The 27,574-nt window shown below is 35.3% G+C and overlaps 1 protein-coding gene across 23 annotated transcripts in view; it reads right to left on the reverse strand.

Annotated features, from left to right (window-relative positions):
* Dlg1 (discs large MAGUK scaffold protein 1) overlaps positions 1-27,574 on the reverse strand; it is a 270,953-nt gene that overhangs the window by 84,957 nt on the left and 158,422 nt on the right. For all 23 annotated transcript variants that reach the window (XM_074073460.1, XM_074073469.1, XM_074073472.1 and 20 more), the window contains 3 exons: positions 20,565-20,685; positions 19,236-19,392; positions 2,227-2,329 (listed from right to left, as the gene is read on the reverse strand). In XM_074073460.1, the coding sequence (XP_073929561.1) occupies positions 2,227-2,329; positions 19,236-19,392; positions 20,565-20,685 (381 nt within the window). The remainder of the gene's footprint in view (positions 1-2,226; positions 2,330-19,235; positions 19,393-20,564; positions 20,686-27,574) is intronic.

Raw genomic sequence — 27,574 nt, forward strand, 5'->3', positions numbered from 1 at the left:
TTCCTACCATTCTTACATTTCTACTTTGTAGTCTTTCAAAGTGCATTCATAAACTACTAACACGTTAAGGTTAAATTTTCATCTGATTTCTGTCAATATTTTGTATGTATAATTTGTTGCTGAGCTTTACTGCTACTTTTCACTCCTAATTAATATCTCTGTATCAATGCCCAGGCTATTTATTTTTAAATTACTTATTAATGAATCAGATGGATTTTGCTTGAATGAGCTCTAAAAAGTTTGGGAGTGCAGGGGGAATGGAAGCATAGATAATATTCACAGGCTTTCATATCAAAAGGCTATCAGATTACTCGATCCTACAGAGGCAGATGGTTTTACATAAATATGGGTCCTCTGGTTCTCAAAACCAAACCACATCATGGACAGTTTCTGCTTTTGCCAGCCTTACCAATTCCCATGAGGTTTGCCATGAAAAATAAGCATCATGTTTTTATACCACAAAACAGAGTCCCTCACCTTTAGGAAGTACAATTTTCTGTAATATTCTAAATTCTGTCACACTGAACATTATCGACAACCCATGTTTTTACTCTTCTCCTCTTTCCACATGGCTTCTACTAGACTTTATTCACTTAAGGTGTTTTTGCCTATATTTTGCCCAGGCAATGTATGTCTTCTTAATTTTGCTTAATATGAGGTGGAACTGTGTGGGTAGAAGTATGTATTTTATTTTCCTTGTTGCTTCTGTGTGTTTTCTGGGAAGGTCAGAGCAGATATTGACTTATCCCTAATATACCTAAAAAGTCTACATTCTTTATAAACATACAATGAGAGGCTGTCTGCAATGTTAAGTAACCAGTTATTGTAATTTGGCTTCCACATACTATACTCATAGGGTGGGAATGTGTTGGCCACAAGGTAAAAGCATGTGTGACTACAATGGCAGATTTGTTTCTCACAAAAATTAATGAATCAGAACTGGTACTCTGGTTGGGTGCCAGTGGCTCACGCCTACAATCCTAGCTATTCAGGGGGCAGGGACTAGGAGGATCGCGGTTCAAAGCCAGCTGGGACAAATAGTTCACGAGCCCCTCTGAAAAGAACCCATTACAGAAAAAGGGCTGGTGGACTGGCTCAAGGTGTAGGCTCTGAGTTCAAACCCCAGTACCACAAAAAAAGATAAAAAAAACCAACCAAACAAATGAAAGAAAAAAAAAACCCTGGCACTCTGATTTCCTATGTTAGTTTGTATTTGTTTGGTTAATGTGAATTTGTTTGGAAATTACCCCCCATGTAAATGAATTTATCTGTGATCTGCTACTGAACCTAAAATGCTGAGGTTTACTAGAATGAAAGAACATGTTAAGCATTGGGAAATATCAAGTAATGCCCAATATACTGTTTTAATTAGCTAAACATTAGGTTTTGTTACAAAAATAGGTTCTGCCTCAAGAAAATAATGAATATAATAGTAAATTATAGAATATTCCATTTGGTTCCAAAATTATAGAACATTTAACTCTGAAGCAGAATATTTAATTTAGACTCTTTACTCACATTTTTTCCCTCTTTATGCTGTTTATGAACATCAACAAGTATACCGTGTATTCTTTTGGGTGCTTAAGCTTTTAAAATTCTACTGAGGTTTTACTAGTGAAGTGGGAATTTTGACATGCATTAGTGTCATATATATTTAATATGGTATCACCTCAAATTTCCCATTACCAACTTTTTTCCCCTAGGAATCTAGTAAAGTCAATGGCCATAATACATTATACCTTAAACATGTCCTATATTGTAAATAACAATAATGGCTATTAGAAATATTTAAAAAATTGCTATAAATAAATAAAATCTAATTAAAGAGTTGGAAAAATTTGGGTGACCCCATTTTCTTTAGCAATATTACTATTTTTGCTTATGGTTTTTTATTAAAATTTCAGATCAATGAGCTAATAAAAGGATGTTAAAAGGTATATGTTCAGTTAGAGGTCAAATTAAAAAAACAAGCATTTGAAAACTGATCCAAATAATGGTACAATGATCAGGAGTTGTCAGGTAAAAGTTCTTACAGCCTATTTAGAAAACACTTTTGACCTGGAAAATGAATTAGGTTCTGATCAAATAATAAATACTATATTAACAAATAAGGACAAAACATAAGAAAGTTAAGCTTGGAAATTAAACATTATTAAGTGAAGAATTAAAAAAGCTGAAATAAGGAAAAAACTGAAATAAGCAATAATCATAGAAGAATTTTACTACCTTCAGGTCGATACTGCGCAACAATTGTGACTGCTTGGCCAGCATTTTTCAATGCGGCTGCTGCCTGCTCATGACTGGCAGCTCTGAGGTCAACACTGTTCACCTGTAAATAAAACCAAATATTAATTTGAGAGCAAATAACCACTTTGATTAGAAATCATAATGGTCTGTTACTTGAGTAGGTACAGATAAAAATATACTGTACAGTAAAACAAAGTTATTACTATTGTTCAAAGCAATTTTATACACTAAAAATACTTTGTGTACGTTCAAGTAAAACTAAAATATTTTCTCCCAGAAGGATTTCAGAAGGTTGGCTATTCATCTATTAAAAAAAAAAAGTACCTTAATTTGACAACCTCACAAATCAACACATTTCACTTAACAGTAACTCAGGCAATGGAAGGGAAATTCATTTTTGCTTGTAGCATCCACTAAACTCAATTTCAGTTCTCTTCCTGTCACAAAGTAAACTTTCCATTCTTTTGGTGTAAAAGTAAAGTAATTATTTGTGTTAAAATAGCTCAATTTTCAGGGACTGATTTAAACAGAGCAAAGGTTAAATGCATCAGAAGACATTTTCTGAATAAAGGGACCTTCCTTGGGTGAACTAATTACTGAGATGATCAATCCCATTCTAGAAGAATAAGCAACTCAATTCTTATTTCTGAAAGGTTACCAATACTTGGTATATCCTGCAAGGTCTACCATCTTAAGAGATTGGTCATTTCCACAAAGGTAAACTTAAGAGGCTATTTACAGAAGCATTATATTTGAATGTAATATAATAATCTTTAATATTTAATTTTTAAAAATTAAAAACCAGTAATAAGTAGAATACAGCAGTTTTTAGGACTTAAATCACGTATCATTTTTCAAAAATTTGACTATAGCTGGGTGCTGGTGGCTCATGCCTGTAATCCTAGCTACTCAGGAGATGGAGATCAGGAGGATCTTGGTTCAAAGACAGCCCAGGCAAATAGTTCAAGAAACCCTATCTTGAAAAACCCTTCACAAAAATAGGGATGGTGGAGTGGCTCAAGGGTAAGACCCTGAGTTCAAGCCCCAGTACTAAAAAAAAAAAAAAAAGACTGTAAGCTCAGAAATTCTTGAGATCATTAAGTTTACATTAAAGAACATTTTAACCATGCCAAAGAAATGATAGTTTATATGACTCATAAGGACATCATAATTTAATGAATTAAAACACACTGTTCTGGAATGAAAACCAAAATGTAAAAGTATTAACCTAAACAAATGCAACATAATGTGGTTATTAAAGATGCTAGCTGAAGATGGATATTAAAAACTCAACAAAAGGTATAAATAGTTCTGGTTTGCATATAAAGAAAATCCTAATAATAAGGAAAATAAATTAGAAAAGAAACAAGATAAAATTTTGCAGATTACTGCAGAAAAGATTAAAAATTTGAGTGAACTATTTTTTGTGGATCAAATCCTTGGTTATAGAAAAGACTTTAAGACAGCTAAATAGACTCAAAAGTACATAATCTGTTGAACAAATTTATAAAGATTTTCCAAAATATCAATGACTACTTCAATGGAAGCATGATGCTTTAAAAGGATATTTTAGAAGAAATTTCTGTGCTAAGAGACATACTTGTATAAATGGCCTTAAGGTCACTTTTTATTTATTTAAAAATTTTTTAGTTCATTTATTCACATGTGCATATATAGTTTGGGCCATTTCTCCCCCCCATCTCCCCCCTCCCTCTCTGCCTCATCCCCCCTCACTTCCAGGCAGAACCTATTCTACACTTATCTCTAATTTTCTTGAAGAGAAAACATAAGCAATAAGAAAGACAAACCATTTTTGCTAGTTGAGATAAGGATAGCTATACAGAGAGATTCCTAGCATTGCATCCACGTACAAATGTGTTACATCCCAAGTTGATTCATCTTTAACTGACCTTTTCACTAGTTCCTGATCCCCTTCTCATATTGACCTCTGTCACTTTAAGGTTTCTGTATTAGTTCCTCTGCAGTGGGGACATCAAATACTTTCAGGTGTTGGGTTTCTTACCTATCCCCATACCTCCCGTATGTGCTCTACCCTTATTATGTGACCCAAGTCCAACCACACTGCTGTATTTGCCCTAGATCTAAAGGCTGCATATGAGGGAGAACATATGATTTCTGGTCTTCTGAGCCTGGCTAATCTTGCTCAGAATGATGTTCTCCAGTTCCATCCATTTACTTGTGAATGATAAGATTTCATTCTTCTTCATGGCTGAGTAAAATTCCATTGTGTATAAATACCACATTTTCTTAATCCATTCGTCAGTAGTGGGGCATCCTGGCTGTTTCCATAAAGTGGCTATTGTGAATAGCACTGCAATAAACATGGGTGTGCAGGTGCCTCTGGAGTAACCTGTGTCACAGTCTTTTGGGTATATCCCCAGGAGTGGGATTGCCGGATCATATGGTAGATCTATGTTTAGATTGTTAAGAAGCCTCCAAATTTTTTTCCAGAGTGGTTGTACTAGCTTACATTCCCACCAGCAATGTACGAGGGTTCCTTTTTCCCCACATCCTCGCCAACACCTGTTGTTAGTGGTGTTTTTGATGATGGCTATTCTAACAGGGGTGAGGTAGAATCTTAATGTGGTTTTGATTTGCATCTCCTTTATGGCTAGAGATGGTAAGCATTTTTTCATGTGTTTTTGGCCATTTGAATTTCTTCTTTTGAGAAAGTTCTGTTTAGTTCACTTGCCCATTTCTTTATTGGTTCATTGATTTGGGGAGAGTTTAGTTTTTTTGAGTTCCCTCTATATTCTGGTTATCAGTCCTTTGTCTGATGTGTAGCTGGCAAATATTTTCTCCCACTTAAGGTCTCTTTTTAAAACACATCAACATTTCAAAAATAGGGAAATAGTTCATGTACCATAAAACCAATATATTAAACTGTACAGTGTACTGTTGTTTTGGCACATTCACAAGGTTGTGCAATTCCAAAGCATTTTCTTCACTCCCCCCCCCCCCAAAAAAAACTGCATACTCGGTCTCTGTTGTCTTTTTCCCCAACTCCTGAAAACCACAAGCCCACCTTTTTTTTTTTTTTTTTTTTGGTGTTATCTGGGGTTGAATTCAGGGCCTTGCACTTGCCAGGCAGGTGCTTTACCACCTGAGCCACACCCCCAGCCTTTTCTGCCTTAGTTATTTTTCAGGTATGATCTCCTGTTTTTGAGTGGGAGCAGGCCTCTGATTGTGATCCTTCTACCAAGGTCTCCTGTGTAGCTGGGATCACGTGTACGACAGCATGTTCAGCTTGTTTGTAGAGATGAGGGTCTTGGTTTTTACCTGGGTTGGCTTCAGATCACAATCCTCCTAGCTCCACCTCTTCCTAAATTGTAGCTGGATTACAGGCAAGTGCCGGCCATGAGCAGCTTGGTTTTTCATAGGCTCTTACTAATTTTGATCTCAAACTGTGATCCTTCCATCTCTACCTAGCTGAGATTACAGACATGCACCAACACTCCTGGTATGTTTGCTTATTCTGTACATTTCAAATAAATTGTTTCATTTCCTTCCCCCTCCCCTTCCCCCGCTTCTTCTAGTTTTAAAGGCATTTCAAAGGAAACAAGGATAGATTTTCCTACAAATATTGGAACAACTGGATTTCCATATGCAAAAAAAGATTAAATCTTGGTCCATGGCTAGAACTGCACACAAAAATTAGTAATTCTTTAAATGTTTGGCAGAATACACCAATAAAGCTATCTGGTCTAGGGCTTTTCTGCTATGTGAAGTTTTTGATTACTAATTCTTTCTTCACTTACTTTTTATAGGTTTATTTATATTTTTATTTTCTTAAGTCAGTTTCAATAGTTTGTCCTTCTAGAAATTTACTGTTATATGTCAAACTAGATTGTATGCACATAAATATGTAACAACACACACACTATAAATGCTCTCTGCCTTTAGCAACAATTTTTGTCTTAAAGAACAATTATGGTAATCAGTGACTCTAGGTCTCTTTTAGTTACTATTTGTTTGCATAAAATATCTCTTCCAACCTTTTACCTTAAATCCATTTGTGCCTCTGAATCTACAATGTCTGTTGTAAATTAGCAAGAGTTGTATTTTGATATTTAATCTATTTTATCTATCTTTGCCTTTTAACTAAAGTGCTTAATCCATTTTCATTTAATGTAATTACTGACAGATTTATGCCACTAATTTTTTTTTTTTTTGAGAGAGTATCTCACTATGTAGCCCAGGCTGGTCTGGAACTTGATATATATAGCCCAAGTTGTCTCAAACTCATAATCCTCTTGCCTCAGCCTCCCCAGTAATGGGATTATAGGCATGTAACACCATATCCAGCTCTTGTCATTTTATTTATTTATTTGGGCAGAATACTGCCAAATTCAGGACCTCTTGAGCCATACCCCCAGCACGTTTTGCTTTTAGTTTATTTTTCAGATAGGATCTCATGCTTTAACCTGGGTCAGCTTTGGACTGTGATCTGGCTACTGCTACCTCTGAAGTAACTGGGATTACAGACACATACTACCATGCCCAGCTTGTGTTTTGAGATAGGGTCTAACTTTTTTTTTTTTTGTCCAGGCTGGCCTCAACTGCTATCCACCCATCTCTGATTCCCGAGTAGCTGGGATTACAGGTGTGAAACACCATATCTGACTTCCATCACTTCTTTTTAACATGCATTTTGAGTCATTTTCTTAGTGGTTCCCCTGAATAATTAATATCTTACAATGATCCTTTTTTATTAATACTGACTTAATTCCAATAGCATACAAAACCTGTATTACTATATAACTTTCTTTTACTCCCTTTGTGAGACTGTCATGTAAATTTCATCTTTATACAATGTGTACCCATCAATACAGAAGGGTAATTATTGTTTTATTCAGCTATCTTTTAAATCAGATTGGAGGAAAAAAGAAGTTACAAATAAAAACAGACTTGCTGTTCTGGTTTTGTGTTGTTTTGTTTTCTAGTGTTGGGGCTTGAACCTACAACTTTCTGCATGGTAGGCAAGAGCTCTGTCCCTGAGCCCCATTTCCAGCCCATTTAGGATATTTCATATTTACCAATGTAGTTATCTTTACTGATGGTCTATTTCTTCATGGGCATTTGTGTTACTCTCTAGTGTCCTTTCATTTTGGCCTGAAGATTCCCTGTATTATTTCTTGTACAAGAGGTTTACAAGAGATGAACTCTTAAGTTTTTATCTAAAGGATAGTTTGGCTGGATACAAATTCTTGGTCAACAATTTTTGAATATGTCATCTTCTGATAAGAAATCAGCTCTTCATCTTACTGAGGATTCCTTGCTGTTTTCAAGATTCTTTGCAGATCTTTGATAGTTTGAGTATGATGTGGCTATGATGTGGATCTCTTCAAATTTATTCTACTTAGAGTTCACTGAACTTCTTAGATGTGTATTGTTTTTCATTAAATTCTGCAAATTTTTGCTATTATTTATTCAAACAGTCTTTCTGCTCTTCTCTCCTTCCTGTCCTTCAGGCACTCCCATTATGTTGGTACACAGGATGATTTGTCATAGGGCCTTGAGACTCAGTTAACGTTTCTTCATTTTTTTTTCCTGCTCTTCAGCCTGTATAATCTCAATTGACCTCTCTTTGAGGTTGCTGATTGCTTCTTCTGCCAGCTCAAATCTGGTAGTGAGCTTGTCTATAGAACTTTTCATTTCAGTTATTGTACTTTTCAACTCTAGAATTTTGATTGATTCTTACTTATGATTTCTATCCTTATTGATACTCTCTACTTGGCGAGATATTATTCCCATATTTTCCTTTTATTCTTTACAATGATTGTCTTTAGTCCTTTAGGCATATTTAAAATACTTGTTTAAAAGCACTTGTCCATTAAGTCCAATGTCTATAGAGTTCCCTAAAGGCAATTTCTATTAATTTCCTTTTCTTTCATGTATGGGCCATTAATTTCTTATTTTTCTGCATTTCTCATAATATAATACAATGGTAACTCTGGATATCCCCCCCTATCTAGGGCTTACTGTATTGTGTTGTAGTTGTTTAGTTAAGTGACTTTTCTGAATTCTATAAAGTTTCTATGATGCCTCTGCCTGGCTAACTTAGTGGTTAGTTAATGATTGACAAATATTTCCTTAAATGCCTGAAGCTAATAAGTTTCCTACTCTTTGCCGAGGGTTCTGTGCGCATGTAGGGTACTGGCCTATAGCATTTCAGAAAGGTAGTTGAAATACTTCCTTAATTTTCACTTCCTTCTTGCACAGAGCCTCAGTTCTACAGAAGAGAGTTCAGGGCTTTTCAGGTCTTTCTTGAGCATTCACACAGGTGCATACATCACTGAACAGGTGTGTGGCCTTCTAGATTCCAAGGAATATGCTGGAGGCTTTCACAGGCCCTATGGAGCTTTACACTTTTCAGCTTTTCCTTTTAATATTTTTGATTATTCTAATGCTTGCCCCAATTGCCATCTAACAGCTCAGGTAGCGATAATGTGCCTATTATTATTTTGGCAATTACCCTGGGGGAGAAAGCTTTTTGTACTGAGGAGCTCCAAGTCAGCTCAAATACAGTTAGCCTTACAAATGGTATTCCAGGAATCACCACACAGGAATGACAATTCTCTAGGAATTTTGAAAGAATCTTGCCTTCATTCTGCTTCCTCCAGTGGCTACTACACTACCAGTTTCTCTGCAAATGTGGGCTATTTTTGGGGGGTAGGGTGGGAGGGGTGAGCAAGGATTGAATCTAGGGCCTCATACATGCTAAGCATATCTTTACCATTGAGCTACATACACCCCTAGCCAAATGTGGGTTATTTTTTTCAATGTACTGTGATGCCTGAGAGCAGTGAATGGGATTAAGGCAGGTTAAAACTCAACAAAGCTAATTTTTCTTATGGAGAGTCAGCCATTTTTCTTGAAAACAATAATAACAACAAACAAACCAAGAACACTTTCTGAATTAATACATACTTTTAGTTAATTCAAAAGTTTGGAAAAGTTTATTCTGACATTTCTGTTGATTTTTCTCATTGTTTTTATGGAGAAGAAAATTTCTGCTTTTCCTGTGGGTCAGTCTTGACTCTAAGATTCTATGACTTTACTGTGGTGTGTGGCTCAAGTGGGAGGCCCTGAGTTTAATCTCCAGTTCTACAAAAAACAAACAAACAAAAACCAGTAATATCTCACTTAGGCACAAAAACAGACATGAAGACCAGCGGAACAGAATAGAGGACCCAGATATGAAGCCACACAACTATAACCAACTTGTCTTTGACAAAGGCGCTAAAAATATACGATGGAGAAATAGCAGCCTCTTCAACAAAAACTGCTGGGAAAACTGGTTAGCAGTCTGCAAAAAACTGAAACTAGATTCATGTATATCACCCTAAAGCAATATTAACTCAAAATGGATTAAGGATCTTAATATCAGACCACAAACTCTAGAGCTGATACAGGAAAGAGTAGGAAATACTCTGGAGTTAGTAGGTATAGGTAAGAACTTTCTCAATGGAACCTCAGCAGCACAACAACTAAGAGATAGCATAGATAAATGGGACTTCATAAAACTTCATAAAGCTTCTGTTCATCAAAAGAAATGGTCTCTAAACTGAAGAGACCACCCAGAGTGGGAGAAAATATTTGCCAGCTACACATCAGACACAGGACTGATAACCAGAATATACAGGGAACTTAAAAAACTAATTTCTCACAAAACTAATGAACGAATAAAGAAATGGGCAAGTGAACTAAACAGAACTTTCTCAAAAGAAGAAATTCAAATGGCCAAAAAAACACATGAAAAAATGCTCACCATCTCTAGCCATAAAGGAAATGCAAATTAAAACTGCACTAAGATTCCACCTCACCCGTTAGAATAGCCATCATTAGCAACACCACCAACAACAGGTGTTGGTGAGGATGTGGGGAAAAAGGAACCCTCTTACACTGCTGGTGGGAATGTAAACTAGTACAACCACTCTGGAAAAAAATTCAGAGGCCACTTAAAAAGCTAAACATTGATCTACCATTTGATCCAGCATTACCACTCTTGGGGATATACCAAAAAGACTGTGACACAGGTTACTCCAGAGGCACTTGTACACCCATGATTATTGCAGCACTATTCACAATAGCCAAGTTATGGAAACAGCCAAGATGCCCCACTACTGACGAATGGATCAAGAAAATGTGGTATCTATACACAATGGAATTTTATGCAGCCACGAAGAAGAACAAAATGTTATCATTTGCTGGAAAATGGATGGAATTGGAGAACATCATTCTGAGTGAGGTTAGCCTGGCCCAAAAGACCAAAAATCATATGTTCTCCCTCATATGTGGACATTAGATCAAGGGCAAACACAACAAGGGGATTGGACTTTGATCACAAGATAAAAGCGAGAGCACACTAGGGAGGTGTGAGGATAGGTAAGACACCTAAAAAATTAGCTGACATTTGTTGCCCTCAATGCAGAGAAACTAAAGGAGATACCTTAAAAGCAACTGAGGCCAATAGGAGAAGGGGACCAGGAACTACAGAAAAGGTTAGATCAAAAAGAATTAACCTAGAAGGTAACACACACGCACAGGAAATCAATGTGAGTCAACTCCCTGTATAGCTGTCCTTATCTCAACTAGCAAAAACCCTTGTTCCTTCCTATTATTGCTTATACTGTCTCTTCAACAAAATTAGATATAAGGGCAAAATAGTTTCTGTCGGGTATTGATGGGGAGGGGGGGAGAGGGAGGGGGCGGTGTGGGTGGTAAGGGAGGGGGTGGGGGCAGGGGGGAGAAAGGACCCAAGCATTGTATGCACATATGAATAATAAAACAATAAAAATTTAAAAAAAACCAGTAATAGCTCACTTACATAATATTTAAAAGTGTGGTATTCTAGCTGAGTGTGATGGTGTACACCTGTAATTTCAGCACTCAGGAGGGCTAGGTAGGAGAATCCTGGGTTGAAGCCAGCCTGGGCTATATAGTGGTACTTTACATGTGTAATAGATACATACTACAAAAGTTTCTTTATTCACTAAATGTAAAGATTTGAAAGGGAATTTTGATAAAAACTATTACTTATTTCTTTGTTTCCCCCAATAACTTCCTCAGTAATGTGGTCTATCACTGGAACACTAACAACAGCATTGTCTTTAAAAGAGTAGTTCTCAAAGTTTGGTCTATGAGCAATAATATCAACTTCTTAGGGAGACTTATTAGAAATGCAAATTTTCAGATTTTTCCCAGAGTCCTATTGAATTAAAAACATTGGAGCTGGGCATGGTGGTATTATACCTATATTCTCAGCATCAGGAAGGACTGTAGATGCAGGCGGACCTCAAGCTCTAGAACAGCCTGGGATACATAATGAGACATTGTCACAAACAAATAAGAAGTCCAAAACCAAAACCAAGAAAACACTGGGAATGGGGTACAGAGTACCTTTTTAACAAGGCCACAAGGTGATCCTGATACAGCTGAAGCTTGAAAATTGCTATATTTTTGTCTAATGAGGAACTTAAATGTTTATTCCAGGGTTTTCTTTAGGTTTTGTTTAGTTTTGTATATCTTATATTTTTCTCTTGTTTCTAAAGATTTTTCCCATTGCTTTCATGGTATTTCCTTATAGAAGCTGAGTAAGTATTAAAGTTGTGAGGTTGTTGACAATGGAGGTGATAAGGTTAGATAAGTGTTTAACTTCTTTAAGACCTCAAACGTTCTTGCAGTGGTGTATCACTTTATATGCCACCCGGAATAAGAGTTACAGTTGCTCCACATCCTCACCAATAAATACTGTCATTAATTACTTCCTTAGCCATCCAACAGGGTGGGCTTTAAAAATACCTGTTTTCATTTAGGTATAAACAAAACTGTTTTTAGTGTTAAGAGTTTTGACAAATGTGTATGTTGTGTAACACTACCAACACAAGATATAGTCACATCATTTCTACCCAAATTCTTTCAAACCCCTTTATTCACTATGTTTTTTCATTTTCCTCTTGCCTAATATTAAGTACCTTTTCATATGCTTACTGGTAATATGTAAGTACCTATTCAGGTGCTTACTGGTAATATGTGAAATACCTGTTCAAGTTTTTGTACAGATTCTTTGTTAGAGATAGGTGTTAAGAATACTTTTTTACCACCGCATGCCTTGACTATTTGGTTTCTATATGATATCTGTTTTTATGGTTAGTATTTTATATATCATGTCCAAGGAACTGTCGCTCTCAGGGTTGCAAAGATATTCTCCAATGTATTCTTCCTGGAAGATTACGGTTCTAAGATTTAGTCAGATGTATAATGGATCTAAGATTACATTTTGTGTCTGGAGTAAGACTGGATAAAGTACATGTTTTTATGACATTCAGTTATTTCAGCACCATTTGTTAAAATCTTTTCCTTTGATATGGAAATAACTTATCCCTTTGAAGCTGTTTAAGAAATTTTACTAGTCCAAGTTCACTAAGATTTTCTTGTATGTTTTCTTGAATAAGTTTAGTTCTATGATCTATGATTCATTTCAAGTTAATTTTTGTGTATGGTGTCACATAAGGGACTGAGGTTCTTCTTTTCCTTTTGTCTATTTATTCCATCAACTATAGAAGAAGCATTTCAATTTCCAAATGTGATTGCAGATTTGTCCATTTCTCTTCTTAGTTCTGACATTTTTTGGTCCATCTATTTTAATAGGATTATTAGGTATATGCACACTTATAACTATTATGGCTTCTTGATAAAATGATGTATATATTATCAAATCTATCTACAATAACACTGCTTTGTCTTGAATTCTATTTTTGTCTCATGTTAATACATGTTGCATATGCTTTTCACTTCTACTCTTTTTTTTTTTTTTGACAGTTTAAACGCAGTGCCTTGGTTGTGCTAGATTAGTGTTCTAGCACCGAGCTACACCCCCAGCCAATCCCCCTTCTTTTCTTTTCGGACAGGATGTCATTATGTAGCCCAAGCTGGCCTCAAACTCACCCAAGCACTAGGATTATAGATATGCATTACTTACACCATGCCTGGTTCTCTTCCACTCTTCCAATATATGTATCCTATCATTAAAGTGAATTTCTGATAAAACAGTATTTCTGAACCAAGTTGATAATTTTCAGCACCTTAACTTCAGTGCTTATTATTTTTGCAGTATTGAGGATCAAACCCAGGGCCCTGCAGCTTCTGGGCAAGTGCTCTAACACTGAGCTACACCTACAACCATAATGTAATTAATATAATTGGATTTTAATTTAATACCTTTTTTGGGGGTGGGGTACTGGAGATTGAATCCAGGGCTTTGCAAATGCTAGGTGGGCACTCTACCACTTGAGCCACATCCCCAGGTATCAATCTCACATCTAAATATTGCCTTTTATTTAGCCTGCATATGTTCTTCCCTTCCTTTTCTTGTGTGAAACATTTGTTTTTTCTTTTCTCCAGTGTTGGTTTTTATTTTGTTTTTCTTGTTTTTTTTTAAAGAAGGGTGTCACTACATATCCCAGGTTGGCTTGAAACTTTGATAAGTAGCCCACACTAGCCTTGAACTTGTAATCCTCCTGCCTCTGTCTTGAAATGTGGGAATGGTTGGTGTGTGTATTGCTTTTATCAACTATTAATTCTTTGTATTACTTTTAGTACTTCTGTTAGAGAATACAGTATGTATCTCTTACCCTCAAATTTTATACTACTTCATAAACTATGTAAGAAACAATTGTATAATGTAATTTTTCCTTCCCATTTGTGCTCTAGAGGTCTTGTATTTTATTTCTACATAATTATAACCCCCGCAATACACTGCTATTTTAAAATATTTAAGAATAGATCTTTTATATTTATTTAGATATTTACCATTTCCTGTTTTTCCTAATTCACTTCTACAGATCTAGGATTCTATCTTTTCTTCAACTAGAACAAGTTTAGTATTTCTTGTAGGTCTCCCAGAGACAAATGCTCTGCAATATTGTTCGTTTGAAGTGTCTAGTTCATTCACCTTCATTTCTGAAAGATAATTTTTACTGGATGTAGGGTTCTATATTGACGGTTTCTTTCAGTACTTTATATGTATCATTAAATTACATCATACCTAGTGAGAAAGTCAGCCAATATTTGTACTGTTATCTCTCTGTGTGTAATACATTTAAAAATTTTTATGTGGTAGTGAGGTTCAAACTTAGGGACTTGCAGTTGCTAGGCAGGTGCTCTGTCACTTGAGACGCATCCCAGCCTTTTCTTGTTAGGATCTCATGTTTTTGCCCAGGGCCAGCCTCAGTCTGTGATCCTCTTAACCTACAATCTCCTGCATAGCTGAGATTATAGGTGTGTAACCACTATGCCCAGCTTATTGATTGAGATTAGGTCTCACTAACTTTTTACCTGGACTGGCCTTGAACCATGATTCTCCTTATCTTGGCCTCCCAAGTGGCTGGAATTACAGAGGTGAAACACTGCACTGGCCAAATATTCTGTTTTTTAATGTCTGTTTTAAAATTATGCTCTTTAGGGAAGGTTTCTAGTGTTTTGACTATGATGTACATAGTAGGTCTCGTTTTTCTGTGTATGTTTACTGCCTGAATTTGTTTTCTCAGATCTGTGGGTTGATATCTTTCATCAGTTTTGGAAAGTTCTTTGTCATTATCTCTTCAAAATATTCTGTCTCCTCTTTGTTACACTGTCTGCATTGTTCCACAGATTTTGGATGCTATGACCTGTCTTTTTTCTCCCTATGTTTTTGTCCCCCTCGCTCAGTTTGGAAACATTCTTAGATCTACAGTCAAATTTAAGGATTCTTTCTTCTGCTATTTTCACTTTGCTAAGTCTTTCAAATAATTTTTTTAAATCTCTGGTTGTTTTTTATTGCTATCAATTCCATGTACTCATTTTTCGTAGTTTCTATGTTTTTGCTGAAATTCTCCAATCTCTTCATCCATACTGTTTATCTTTACTTCTAGATCCTTCAGCATTTTCTTACAACCATCATCATGACTTTACTATAATTATTTTAAAGTCCTCTCTGTTATATTCAACGTCTGGGCCTTCTTGATTTATTTTTTCTGAGTTCTTTTTGTCTTGACCAGTTACATTTACTTTCTTCTTTGCATGTCTTACAATTATAAAGTATACATTTTGTATAAAATAATAGCAAGAAATGAAGTAAATATTATATACTACTGTTCTGGAATAGAGTAACTCATGTGTCAGGGATTAGTCCCTGGATATGGAATAGGGAATAATCTACATGTTAGGCTGACAGAGTCAGGAAATACATCTTACGATCTGTAGTTAAGCTGTGTTTTCTTGTAGCTTAAATTTAGTTTGAAGTGTTTTTAGTGGGATCAAGTAAGATGTTTCCTTTTGAGGAACACAGGAGTGACTACTGGTAAAATTTGCAAAATCTCAGTTTTTAGCTGAGCTATGGAGCTATGAACTTTCAAAACTGCTTTATAGTTCAGCTGTCAATTTTCTGGGTTGGTGATACTTTCTTTTTGTTGTTTGGACTTGCCTCAGTTTATCTGTGTCTTGGGAGTATCTCTTATCTCCCCTCCTACCCTTCTCTGCATACTGCCTTGGAGGACTTTATCTTGCCTCTGTTACCCTACTTTCATCACTGAGTAACTTAAAGAGAAACTTCTCTTGATTTTCATAGATCTGCCCACAGTCAGAAGACATGCTCTGTAGTGTAGTACTTCTGACTATGATGTACATTATCATATGTTACATTTAGTGGGCAGCTGCCTTGTATTTGGGGATGCCCTTTACAATTCAGGAATGATTCTCCTTTCTTGGTTCTCTAACATTGGCTTATTGCCTATGAATACTCAGTGAAGACACAAAGAAAAGAAGTTGGCAAGTGGGTGCAGGCTTGTGTTTGGGGCTTCTCTTAGTTTTTATGTTTTACTATTACACAAGAGACACACTGGGTAAAGTTTTGGATGGCTTCCTCCTATCTCTTTGTCTATTCCTTCTCCTCTGCTGGACATTAGTTCACTTAGATCTCTTTATATTCCAGTTCCTTGATGGGGTTAGTTTTTCTAAACTTACCCAGATTGTTTTTATTGTTACAGTATGAGTGGTGGACTCTTGAGACTTTCTATATTCTATCAGGCTAAGTAGGCTCTTTTTCTGCTTTAAAAATCTGCTGCAATAATCACTATTCTCAGGTAGTACTATGCTTTTTAAACTGCTTAGCCTTAAATATGTTAAATGTGGTTTTCATTGAGCTGTACTCCATATTAGTAATTTTATTTTCTAAGACTGTAGTACATAATCCTTAATAAAGTATTTCTTGCTGTATAGTTGAAGATTTAACTGGTCAAGAATTACTTTCATTCAAATACTAGCTGGTACCGGGCACCGGAGGCTCACATCTGTTATCCTAGCTACTCAGTAGGCAGAAATCAGGAGGATCGTGGTTGAAACCAGTCGAGGCAAATAGGTCACAGGACCCTATCTTGAAAATACCCACCACAAAAAGGGCTGGTGGACTGGCTCAAGGTGAAGGCCCTGAGTTCAAGCCCTAGTAACATACACACACACACACAAAACAACAAAATCCAACAACAAAAAAAACACTAGCTGTTTACACCATAATTCTTGAACATCTAAAACAAAAATAGGTTTCTACTTCTTTTGTAAATGATCAGTCACCCTTCATTCTGCTTTGGACTCGGTCTATCCTTGAACTATATGGGATCCTCAAAAGAACAGGATGCAGGAGTGTCGTGATAAATCTGAGTTGGTGAGATATGAGAGTTAGGAGAGGGACTTATTTGAAAACTGCATAAAAGATGTAATTTACATTTTTGGAGTGCTTTTTCTATCATGTTCCAGCCATACTTACTTTTAGTTTGAGGAGTATTTTCTGATTTTATTTTATAGTTGAAATGTCTCGATTTATATCAAAGAAATGATTTAAAATAGCAATACTGAATTGCATTGTTGACCTACAACATAAGGTTTGTTTCTATATCTCAAATTCTAAAATTTCAGAAAGTGTTTTATTATACTTTTAAGAGAAAAACAAAACAGTATAGCATAAACAATGGTTAATGTAAATGCTTGTCTGAACCATTTATTAGCAATTATGGGCAAATCAACCTCTAAATTTTAATTTTGCTGTTAGAAAAATCTAAGAATGATGATCCTGGGAGCTTACCACATGCAATGTAAAATATTTCACTTTGCACTGGATTCCCACAAATAAAGTACTACTGAAAATAAGCTCACAGTGCACAGTTTAGGACGTAAGAAAATAATTCACTATGAGGAACCAAAAATGATCACATATTAGATACCAATGAATGTCAGAAAATATCTATTATATAGAGAAAATAATGTTTAGCAGAAAAACCTGAAAGTATATAAGAAGCTGTAAGGAATCAAGACCTTTATCAAAACCACCTAGGCAGATTATGAAAAAAGAACCAGTAAGAATGTCTAGGAAAAAAATGGTACTCTGAAATTATAATCTTAGGTTTTTTTCTTTAAAAAACAGATCAGATATAGATGAAAAAAGCTTAGAAACTAGAAAACGGATGTAAAGAAATGATGGAAATGAAGTCCAAGGACATAAGAGTCAATAAATATGAAGGTGAGGTTAAAAGACATTAACAGAATAATAACCACTCACAGGAATCCAGTAAGGACAGAATACATATAATGTGGGAAGGCAAAATTTGAAAAGACAATGGTTTAGAAGTTTTCAGAATTGATGAAAAAAACATGACTCCTCCAATTTAGTAAGCAAAATGTAATCCCAACAGAATTTCATGCTAAACATAACCACAGTTTACTAAAACCATAATATACCGAAGACAAAGAGATCTTTAAGGCAACCTGTAAAAAACCAAATCACCTATAAACATGAAGACAAATCAAACCTCCTTTTGTTAAGTATCAACAAAGAAGCCAGACAGCATAAAACACTGTCTTTAAAGTGTTCAGAAAAAATAACCACCAACATAGAATTCCAGATTGAACTAAATTTACAAGTGAGGGTGCAATAAAGGTATTTTCAGACAAAGTACAAGAGTATTTACCATTAAGCAACCACCATTACTGAAAGAACAAACCAGGACTCTCATTCAGGTACATTTAGATATCTGAAGGACATTTTTGTTTTTTCAGTGACTAGGGAGCATGAAGAAAATAAACTTAGAAAAGATAAATTTTCTCCAATAGGCAAGACAGTCCTATATAACAAATAACTGCCCAATCCAAATGTTATTAGTGGTCCAATGAGAAACACAGAAGACATAAAGGGCAATAAACAAATACTGCATGCTCTGTCAGTAAAAAAAAAAAAAAAAAAAAAAAAAGACTAAATTTGGGGAGCAAAATACTAGAAAGAATGTGATTAAAGTTTCCTAAAGTTTGTGTGTCACTATGAGAACTACACATCTATGGATCAGCTTTAGTTTAAAGGTGAACATAAGCACACAGACAAATTCAGAGTAAAAAGGCAGCATAGATGAGGTAAATACCAAGCACAAAAGACAGATAGCCACAATATCAGATAATGCAAATTACATGGCAAAAACCACTGTTACAAAGAGGATCATTACATAATGAAAAAAATTCAATTTGCCAGGAAGGAACAACAATTCCACACTTGTATGCATTTAGTAACAGTCTCAAAAGATACAAGGAAAAAAGGCTAATGTTATAAGGACAAACTGGTAACTCACAATAATATAAATAGTTTTAAAAACCTCTTTGAATGATAGGTCAAGCAGACAACAGGTTAAAGTATAACGTATATAAGTAACTGTTGAGTTAATAGACAAATAGAGAATACAACACCCCCTTGAAAGACATTTATAAAAACTGACCCCTTGTAAGAAAGTCAAATAGCAAAAGATAACATTTTCCTTAATGAAACTATAATTCTGCTATTAAGTAGTAAAACAGTAAAATACTCAGACTTTAGGATATAAACATTCATTTTTAAATATTAATGTCATAATTAAGAAAATAAAAACATTATCTTGATTAACATATCCTACCGATATAATCCGATCTCCTTTTCTGAGCTCTCCACTTAGATCAGCAGGTCCTCCAGCCAAGATAAAGGAAATAAATATTCCTTCTCCATCTTCACCTCCTACAATGTTGAAACCAAGGCCTGTTGAGCCACGATGAAGAACAACTTTTCTAGGTTCCCTAAAATTAAAAAAATATTAAATACTTTGGAAATTTTATTTAGAACCTGACAATCTATCAATGAGAACTTCCTATTGATAGCTATAATTTATCAGGGGCTGAGAGGAAAGTAGGCTGGAAATGCTTAATGGTTACAGAGTTTGTTTAAGGTAATGGTAAGGTTTTGGAAATAGCTAGTGGTGACAGGTGTACAACACTGAATATATTTAACATCATTGAACTGTTCACTTGAAAATGGTTAAAATGTCAAAAAATATATATATATATACATATAGTCACAATTTAAAAATTAATGTAATGCACCAAAAATTACTGATTTGTACACTAAAGGCATGACATTTATGATGTGTAAATTATAGATGAATAAAACTGTTAATAAATGAACTTCCTAAAGTGTTTGTATGTTGAGGGGGGTTTGGTAATGTGAGTTAACTTCATTTTTGGGGGGCAGTACTGAGGTTTGAACTCAGGGCCTCACACTTGCTAGGTAGGCACTCTATCATTTAAGCCACTCCACCAGCATGAGCTAACTTCTGAAAGACTACTTAGGGTCAAGTTGTAGAAAACTTCTAATGTATGTGCAAAGTTTTTGTATTTTGTTATCTGGGCAAAGGAATGTAATTATCAAAAGGGAGTAATAAAATACCATTTTAAGAAGATATATCCAGTAATGAACCATCTGATTTTCATAAAATAGTATGAAAACAGACAGATCTGTTGTGTGATACTTAAAAAGTCTAATACAATGTTCTAGACAAAAGATATGCAGTAAAAAAAAATAAAAAAGGCAAGAGCTGTAAGTGTGGCTCAAGCAATAGAGCTTCTGCCTAGCAAGTGCAAAGGCCTGAATTTTAACTCCAACATAACATACCCTCCCAAAAAAAGATATGTGAGTGGATGGAAACATGAATAAAGATGCAGATACAATTTATTTTATAGTTTGCAAAATATGTACAGAGATTAAAGACTAGACAAATCATCTTTTCCTCTTCTTTTTTTGGTAGTATTGGGGATTTAACTCAAGGCTTTTGTGTTTGTGAGGCACAATTTTTAAAAATTGTGGCTATCTTTTGTGGTAGATTAAAATTCCAATTGTGGCTATCTTTTGTGGTAGATTAAAATTCCATTTAATAGTTGATTTTATGTAAAAAGATGAATGTTAAGTTCCTCACCTAGTAATTTCATCATCTCCCAGCATTGCTTTAGAAACGGGTGAGTATCTGGCTGGTGATGCTGGTGTCTGGCCCAAGTAGGAAGATGGGCTAACATGGTTATCAACAGGCTGAGGAGAAGCTTGAAAACCAAGAAAGTGAAAAATACATTAAAAAATGAAACAAATCACTCAGTTTGTCACATAGGAACTTCAAAATTGAAGTATAATTAATATTCACCAATTTATATATCAGAATTTGGTAGAAGGTTTATCAGCTAAAAGCTGGACAAGTTCAGTTTCCAGGTTAAAACTAGTTTAGATATTCAGACCAATAAAGCAAATTTATTCTTTTAAGAAAATACAATGAAAAAGGAATTTTAGAATAACTTATTTGCACAATGAAACTCAGGAAAGTTCATTTAAATATTGTCATAGAAGAGCTGGAGGAGTGGCTCAAGTGGTAGAGCACCTGCTTTGCAAGTGTAAAGCCCCGAGTTCTAACTCCATTCTCACTAAAAAAAAAAAAGACTAAAGTAAGCAAATCTGAAGTATAATAACTTAATTCTTCTGAGAAGTCATTTTGCAGACTACTAGAGGCTTAAAAATGGGCACAAAAAGCTTATGTCCTTATAACAGGTCAATCCAAAGAATATTTTTTTTCCTTGTTTTTAGTGATACTCAGGACCTTGCACTCTGCCACTTGAGCCACTCTGCCAGACCTTTCCGTGTTGGTTGTTTTTCAGATAAGGCCTTGCTTTATGCTTGGTCTGGCCTAGACTAAAATCCTCCTGTCTGTGCTTCCCCACATAGCTGGGGATGACACTACTACACACAGTGATTGGTTGAGATGGTGTCTCACAAGCTTTTTGCCTGGGTTGGCCTCAAACTGTGATTTTCCAGATCTCCACCTTCTTAGTAGCTAGGATTACAAACTTGAGCCACCACATTTGACTGTCTATTCTTTTAAATACACCCATGTAAGAATGGAAACATGATAAAAAAAAATAAAAAATAAGCAAAAAACTATCAGTTCATTTCAATAACAGTGAGTATCAGATTGGTTGTCATTCTAGCAAAAGCTGAGAATAGAGAGTTATAATGCTATTTCTAAACATGTTTTCCAAAGACCCAGTATACAACATATTTAGGCTGTAGCTTATAAAGACATAACAAACTTGATTTTTCTGAATCGTTATCAAAACACATAGAAAGCAATATTAACTATTATCAAACATCAGCCTCTTTTGTCTTTAAATTACTGAGTATCTGCTAAAGGCAAAGCACTATTCTATGCATTGGGGGTACAAAAAATGCAGGGATTACTAGTTCAAATTACTATAGAGGACACAGGTGGGTAACAAAAGCAATGAGTGAAAAACAATAGGAAACGATGGAATTATTGTATATTGGGAAAAAAATACACATTCCATCAAAAAGTGGCAGTACCTACACATCTGTATCTATAACCATACAAAAAAAAGTCATCTACAATATCTACTGATAGTATATAGTATATCTATGGCTATTACAGGTTTGTAGTACCTAACAGCAATTGTTTTCCATCCACTTCATACATAAAACCTCTTTTGTATTTGAGCCAAGGGACTTTCTTTCTTTACTTATTGGTGGGACTGGGTTTGACGTCAGGGCTTTGTGCTTGCAGAGAAGGTGCTTTGTGGCTTAGGTCATATCTCCAGATTATTTTGGATATGGGATATTGAACTATTTGCTCAGTCTGGCCTCGAACCAGGACCCTCCCAATCTCAGCCTCCCAAGTAACTAGGATTACAGGTTTAAGATACCAGCTTCTGGCTGAGCCAAAGGAGTTTTTACCAATAGCTTTTGACTTTGAAAGTCCAAGGTCTTTCCTGGGGGACATATGAGAATACCTGTGATTTTTTTTAAAGGAATTGGCACATAGCCCTAAACCAACTAATATTCATATTAATGTCTATAATCACCAGTCTTTTCATGTCTGGAGTTCAAGGATATTTTAATTTTTATATTCCTTTGTGGCACTGTCATGTGTATGGAACAAAACTCAAAGTTAATAAAACAACAAGAAATTCCATCAAATGCCCAAACCAGAAAATGTACACTTTCCCTAATACACTGAGACTGCTCTTTTATTCAACAGATACTTTCAGGCATGAATAATATCTCAGACAGCAGGGACTAAAAATTAATATTCCTATCAAAGAAATGATAGCACAAAGAAAGATCACATAAAACAATGCTATTTCATAAAAAGATCTCCCAGATAACTACACAATTAGTCTAACAACTAACAATGAGTGTAATTCATTATCCTGAGATATCAGTTCTATTGACCCCAAGACTTTCAAGGTTTGGGGAAAAAACAAGTGGAAGAGCTTGAAGTGAAAGTAGGAAGACCTTGAGGGCTACATCATACGTTCAGACTTTCCACCTGAACAGAATGTAATTTAAAGTGAGAAGACATAAAATGTGAAAGAATGAATATTTTCCTACCAGAGAAATTATAATCAATTAGATCTAATGAACTCTTTTCATGAATAATAAACCTATTTTTATTCCTGGGAACTATATTTTGTTATTATCTGTATGTTGATTACCTTGTGGTGTTTTTTTTTTTTTTTTACCTTATTTTGGTTACAATAATTGGTTGTGCCTCTTTTTCTCTTATGGCTCATAAATTAACTTCTATAACTGTCTCTTTCATTATTTCCTTCACAAGTCTTGCTAAAAATATTTACTATCTAGTAAATAAATTCTTTTCCAGCTTCAACAACTTCTCACTTACACAGGGTTAACCTTGCCAGAAACACCCTTTCCTCCAGCCTTTGACAATCAACACACACAAAAAAAATCCAATGTGATCTAGTTTACTGTGGAGATAACAAATGATAGAAATCTGAATAGTCCTGTAGCTACTAAATTAACTGAATTCAGAATTAAAATCCTTCCCCACAAAAAAATTGTAGGTCCAGATCGATGACTTCAGTGGTAAATTAGACTATTAATGATATTTATCACATTAATGGAACAAAGGGGGAAAATCAACTAAGTAAATGAACTGATGAAACATGAAACTCAACATTTAAAAATGCTCAATAAATCAGAAATAAACTTAATTTTCTTATTTGACTATAGGTAGCTACAAAAGGCCTACTGCTAACACCAAATGCAACGGTGAAGTGCCATTTCCCCTTAAGAGTTTGAGAACATGACAATGACATTCATTATCATCATTTCTATTTGACACTGAACTAGCAGTTTTACCTCCAATTCAAGAAAAAAGGAAATGAATAATATAAAGATGGGAAAGAAAGAAGCAAAACTGTCACTGTCTTAAATGCAGATGACATGGTTGTACACAGACATCCCAAAATAATCTGTAAAATATTCATGAATTTAGCAAGATTACTGACTATAATCAATATACAAAAATCAGTGTCATTTGTAACATCAAAACCATAAAATACCTTGAACTAAATCTAACAAAAGAATTATAAAATTCTTACTATACTATTAAATACTGAGAGAAAATTAAAAAGAACTACATCGTTAAGACAAGATGGCCTAGATTAAAGACTCAATTGTAATTTTTCCTAAGTTGATCTGAATATGTTTAGATTCTAAAAATCCTTAAGGAAATTCAAGGAAGATCCAACATAATTTTGAAAAATAACAAAATGAAAGATTTACACTGATAGAAATCAACACTTACATACATGATAAAAGCACCAATGTAATTCAAATGCAGAGACAAATGACTTGCATGCCTGGGAGTTCTGCATTAGTGAGCTAGCATTATTGAAACATTCCCAGGTTCCTGTGGAGTGAGTTCCACTCTTGAGAGGGAATACGGAATGTTTGTAGAAAGAAAACAAACAGACTTTTAAGAAAAGTATAGTTTGGAATAAATATAGACTTGAACATCAGAGAGCAGTGAGGGACACATGAGCACAAAGCCAAAGTTGAAACTGACTCACTTCACAAAGGTAACAGAGAAGCAGTAACTGACTGATTAGTCACATACGCTTGCTCTATTGGTGATTAAATGGTCTGTTAAATATTGCTAGATCTTTCAGGTATCTGTATGAAAGAAATCTCATGTTATAGGTAAAATTTAAATAAAAATGGATCATATCTAAATGCAAAGGTTCCAGAGTTAACTCATATTGAAGGACTGAAGGACAGACTGCAGGAGGTCCCAAAAGGTGGTAAGTGGTCAAGGAGACACCTCTCCTCCCTAGGGAATGCCTGTCTGATCTGAAAGGCATCTTGCCCTCAGGCAATACAAAAAAAGGCTATAAAACCCCATTCCCCACCCTGACCCACGGAATCACCGGTTTCTGGGTCCCCCTGCATTCCCAAATATGAAGTCTTTCTCTTCTCTTTACAAATAAAATCTTTTTGACCTCTGCTGTTAAGAGTCTGTCTGTACTTTCATTCTCAGAGCAAGCTCAAGAACCCTGAGCACCTGAAATCCCTGCGTGTGTCACTGTGCATCAATATGACCTTGGGTTAGGAATAGATTTCAATGAATTACTAAAAGCACAAATCAAGAAGGTCAATTGGTAAATGACTTGATTAAAATTAAGGAATTTTATTCTTACTAACAATAGAGAGAAAGGGAAAATGCAAACTGGGTGAAGATATTTGCAACAGATACAACTGATTAAATAGTTATTTTTTGAGTACATAAGACTTCCTTCAAATCAGTAAGATAAAGGCAGAAAACATTAACTGAAAAAGGTAGAAAGGCTGGGTATGCTGGCATCCACCTGTAATCCTAGATACCTGGGAGGTGGAGATTGAGAAGATCATTGCTCAAAAAAAAAAAGTTTGAGAGACCCCTTCTCAACCAATAAAGGCCAGCCACAATGGCATGTACTTGTCATCCCAGCTATATAGCAAACACAAGTAGGTGGGCTAGAAGTATGATTAAAATGATACAGCACCTACCTAGTCAAGTGTGAGCTCAAACCCCAGTACTGCCAGAAAACCAAACCAACCAACCAAACTACAACCAACCAACCAAACACTGGACTATTACAAACCCCTAGATAGATCTCATATACCTTTATGTTGACTAAAAGCAACAGATACAAAAGAGTACAAACTATATGAGAAATCTAAGAACAAGCTGATCTAATTTAACTTAACTATAATACAGTAACACATAACACACCCACACATAATCGCTTAAAGAACAAGCAGATAGCCTTCCGGGGTGCCAGAAATATTTTATATTTAGATCAGTAAGATGGTTATAAAGGTACATGCATTATGCCAAAAATCAATAAGCTGAACTTGTAAGATTTGTGCCCCTCCCCAAAGATTAAGTTTTACATCAATTAAAAAGTAAATAAAAGCCAGGTGTGGTGGTTCATCCCTATAATTTCAGCACTCAGGAGGCTGAGGTAGGAGGATCCAGGGCTCATGGTCAGCCTGGACTACACGGAAAATTTCAGGTCACTTTGGGTTACATAGCAAGACCTTGTCTAAAAAAATGCAAAAAGGAAAGAAGGAAGGGAGGCAGGGAGAGAGAGGAAGAGAGGACTAAAAGACCTAAGCCCAGAATGGAGAAATATGTTAATGGACAGGAAGGCCTATTATAAAGATGTCAATTCTTTCCAATCAAAATCTCACATGATTTGAGCATTATACATTGTGTACATGTACTGAATTATCACATAGTATCTCATAAATATGTACTGTTATGTGTCAAATAAAAATGAAGAATTAAGTGGAAGAGTAAAAGTTTAAATAATGGTAAAACAATTTCTTTAATTTAAATTCTTGTCTAATAAAAGGACAATGGACTTGCCCTACCAGTTATCAGTATAGTTCTCATTTGTACTTCTCCTCTTATTAGCAGATTGAATACCTTTTCTTACATAAAAGAGTATTTTATAGAATATTCTGTTTTCTACTGGGCATTTTTTTCCCCTGATATGAAAGATTTCTTTACATGGTAAGAAAATTATCTTTTTGTGATATTAAGTGGAGAAAAGAAGTAGTTGGAGGTATCTTTGATTGTAGGACAATCCCCCTTAGGATAGGGAATGTTGCCAGGTGCTGGTGGCTTACACCTGTTATCCTAGCTACTCAGGAAGCAGAGATCAGGGGTTTTGAGGTTCAAAGCTAGCCCAGGTACCCAACACAAAAAAAGGGCTGGTGGAGTGGCTCAAGTGGTAGAGTGCCTGCTTAGCAAGTGTGAGGCCCTGAGTTCAAACCCTAGTACAATCCCCCCCACCCCTGTTAAAAAGGGGGGGGGGTGTTATAGCATGCTTGTGCTCATGGTAATGATCCAGTGAGAGAATGTGATTATGTGGTAGAGAGAGAGGTAGCTGTAAGAGCAAAATCCTTTTTGGAGAAGAAATAATGAGATTCTGTATACAAATAGAAGACCTCTTCAACAGGAGAAATGATAGTTATTCTATTGTAATATAAGGGAAAGCACAGTTTTTTGACAAAGAAATATATACATAGGTAGATTTGAAAGCAGAAGGATAAGGAAGTTCTCTTCTAGGTGCTTTTATCAAATATGAAATGAGGTTATCAGCACAGTGGATGTTAAGTTTTGAGGAGAGGGAAGAATTCTCAGAGTGAGACATGAATTAGTTAGGGAAATGTAGTAGGCAAGAATGAGGCTCCATTTCAGATTTATGGTCAGAAGTTAAAAGGTAGCACAATTTTGTGCTTTTCTTCAGTCATTTTCTGTTTTTAGGAAGTGGGAATGGAGAAGACAAAGTTTGGTTGAACCAGTGTTGGGATTTTGCCAAGTAAGACGGGGGCTGGAAGATATGTGCAAAGAAATAAATATCACTGACAAATGTAGAATCTAACTTAAATAAAAAATTAGAAAACAGTATACATGGGTGGGCAAAAAAGTGATAATATCAGAGGACTAAAGGTCAAAATGAGGTTGAATTGTTAGAATAGTGGTGAATGATGGTTAAGGACAGAAAGTGGGATGACTTCAATATTTTAGAGATGATGATGGTATTGATAATTATAGAAAGATCTAAAGGATTGCCT

The sequence above is a fragment of the Castor canadensis genome, chromosome 5 (genome assembly GCF_047511655.1).
Source record: "Castor canadensis chromosome 5, mCasCan1.hap1v2, whole genome shotgun sequence".
Taxonomy (NCBI): domain Eukaryota; kingdom Metazoa; phylum Chordata; class Mammalia; order Rodentia; family Castoridae; genus Castor; species Castor canadensis.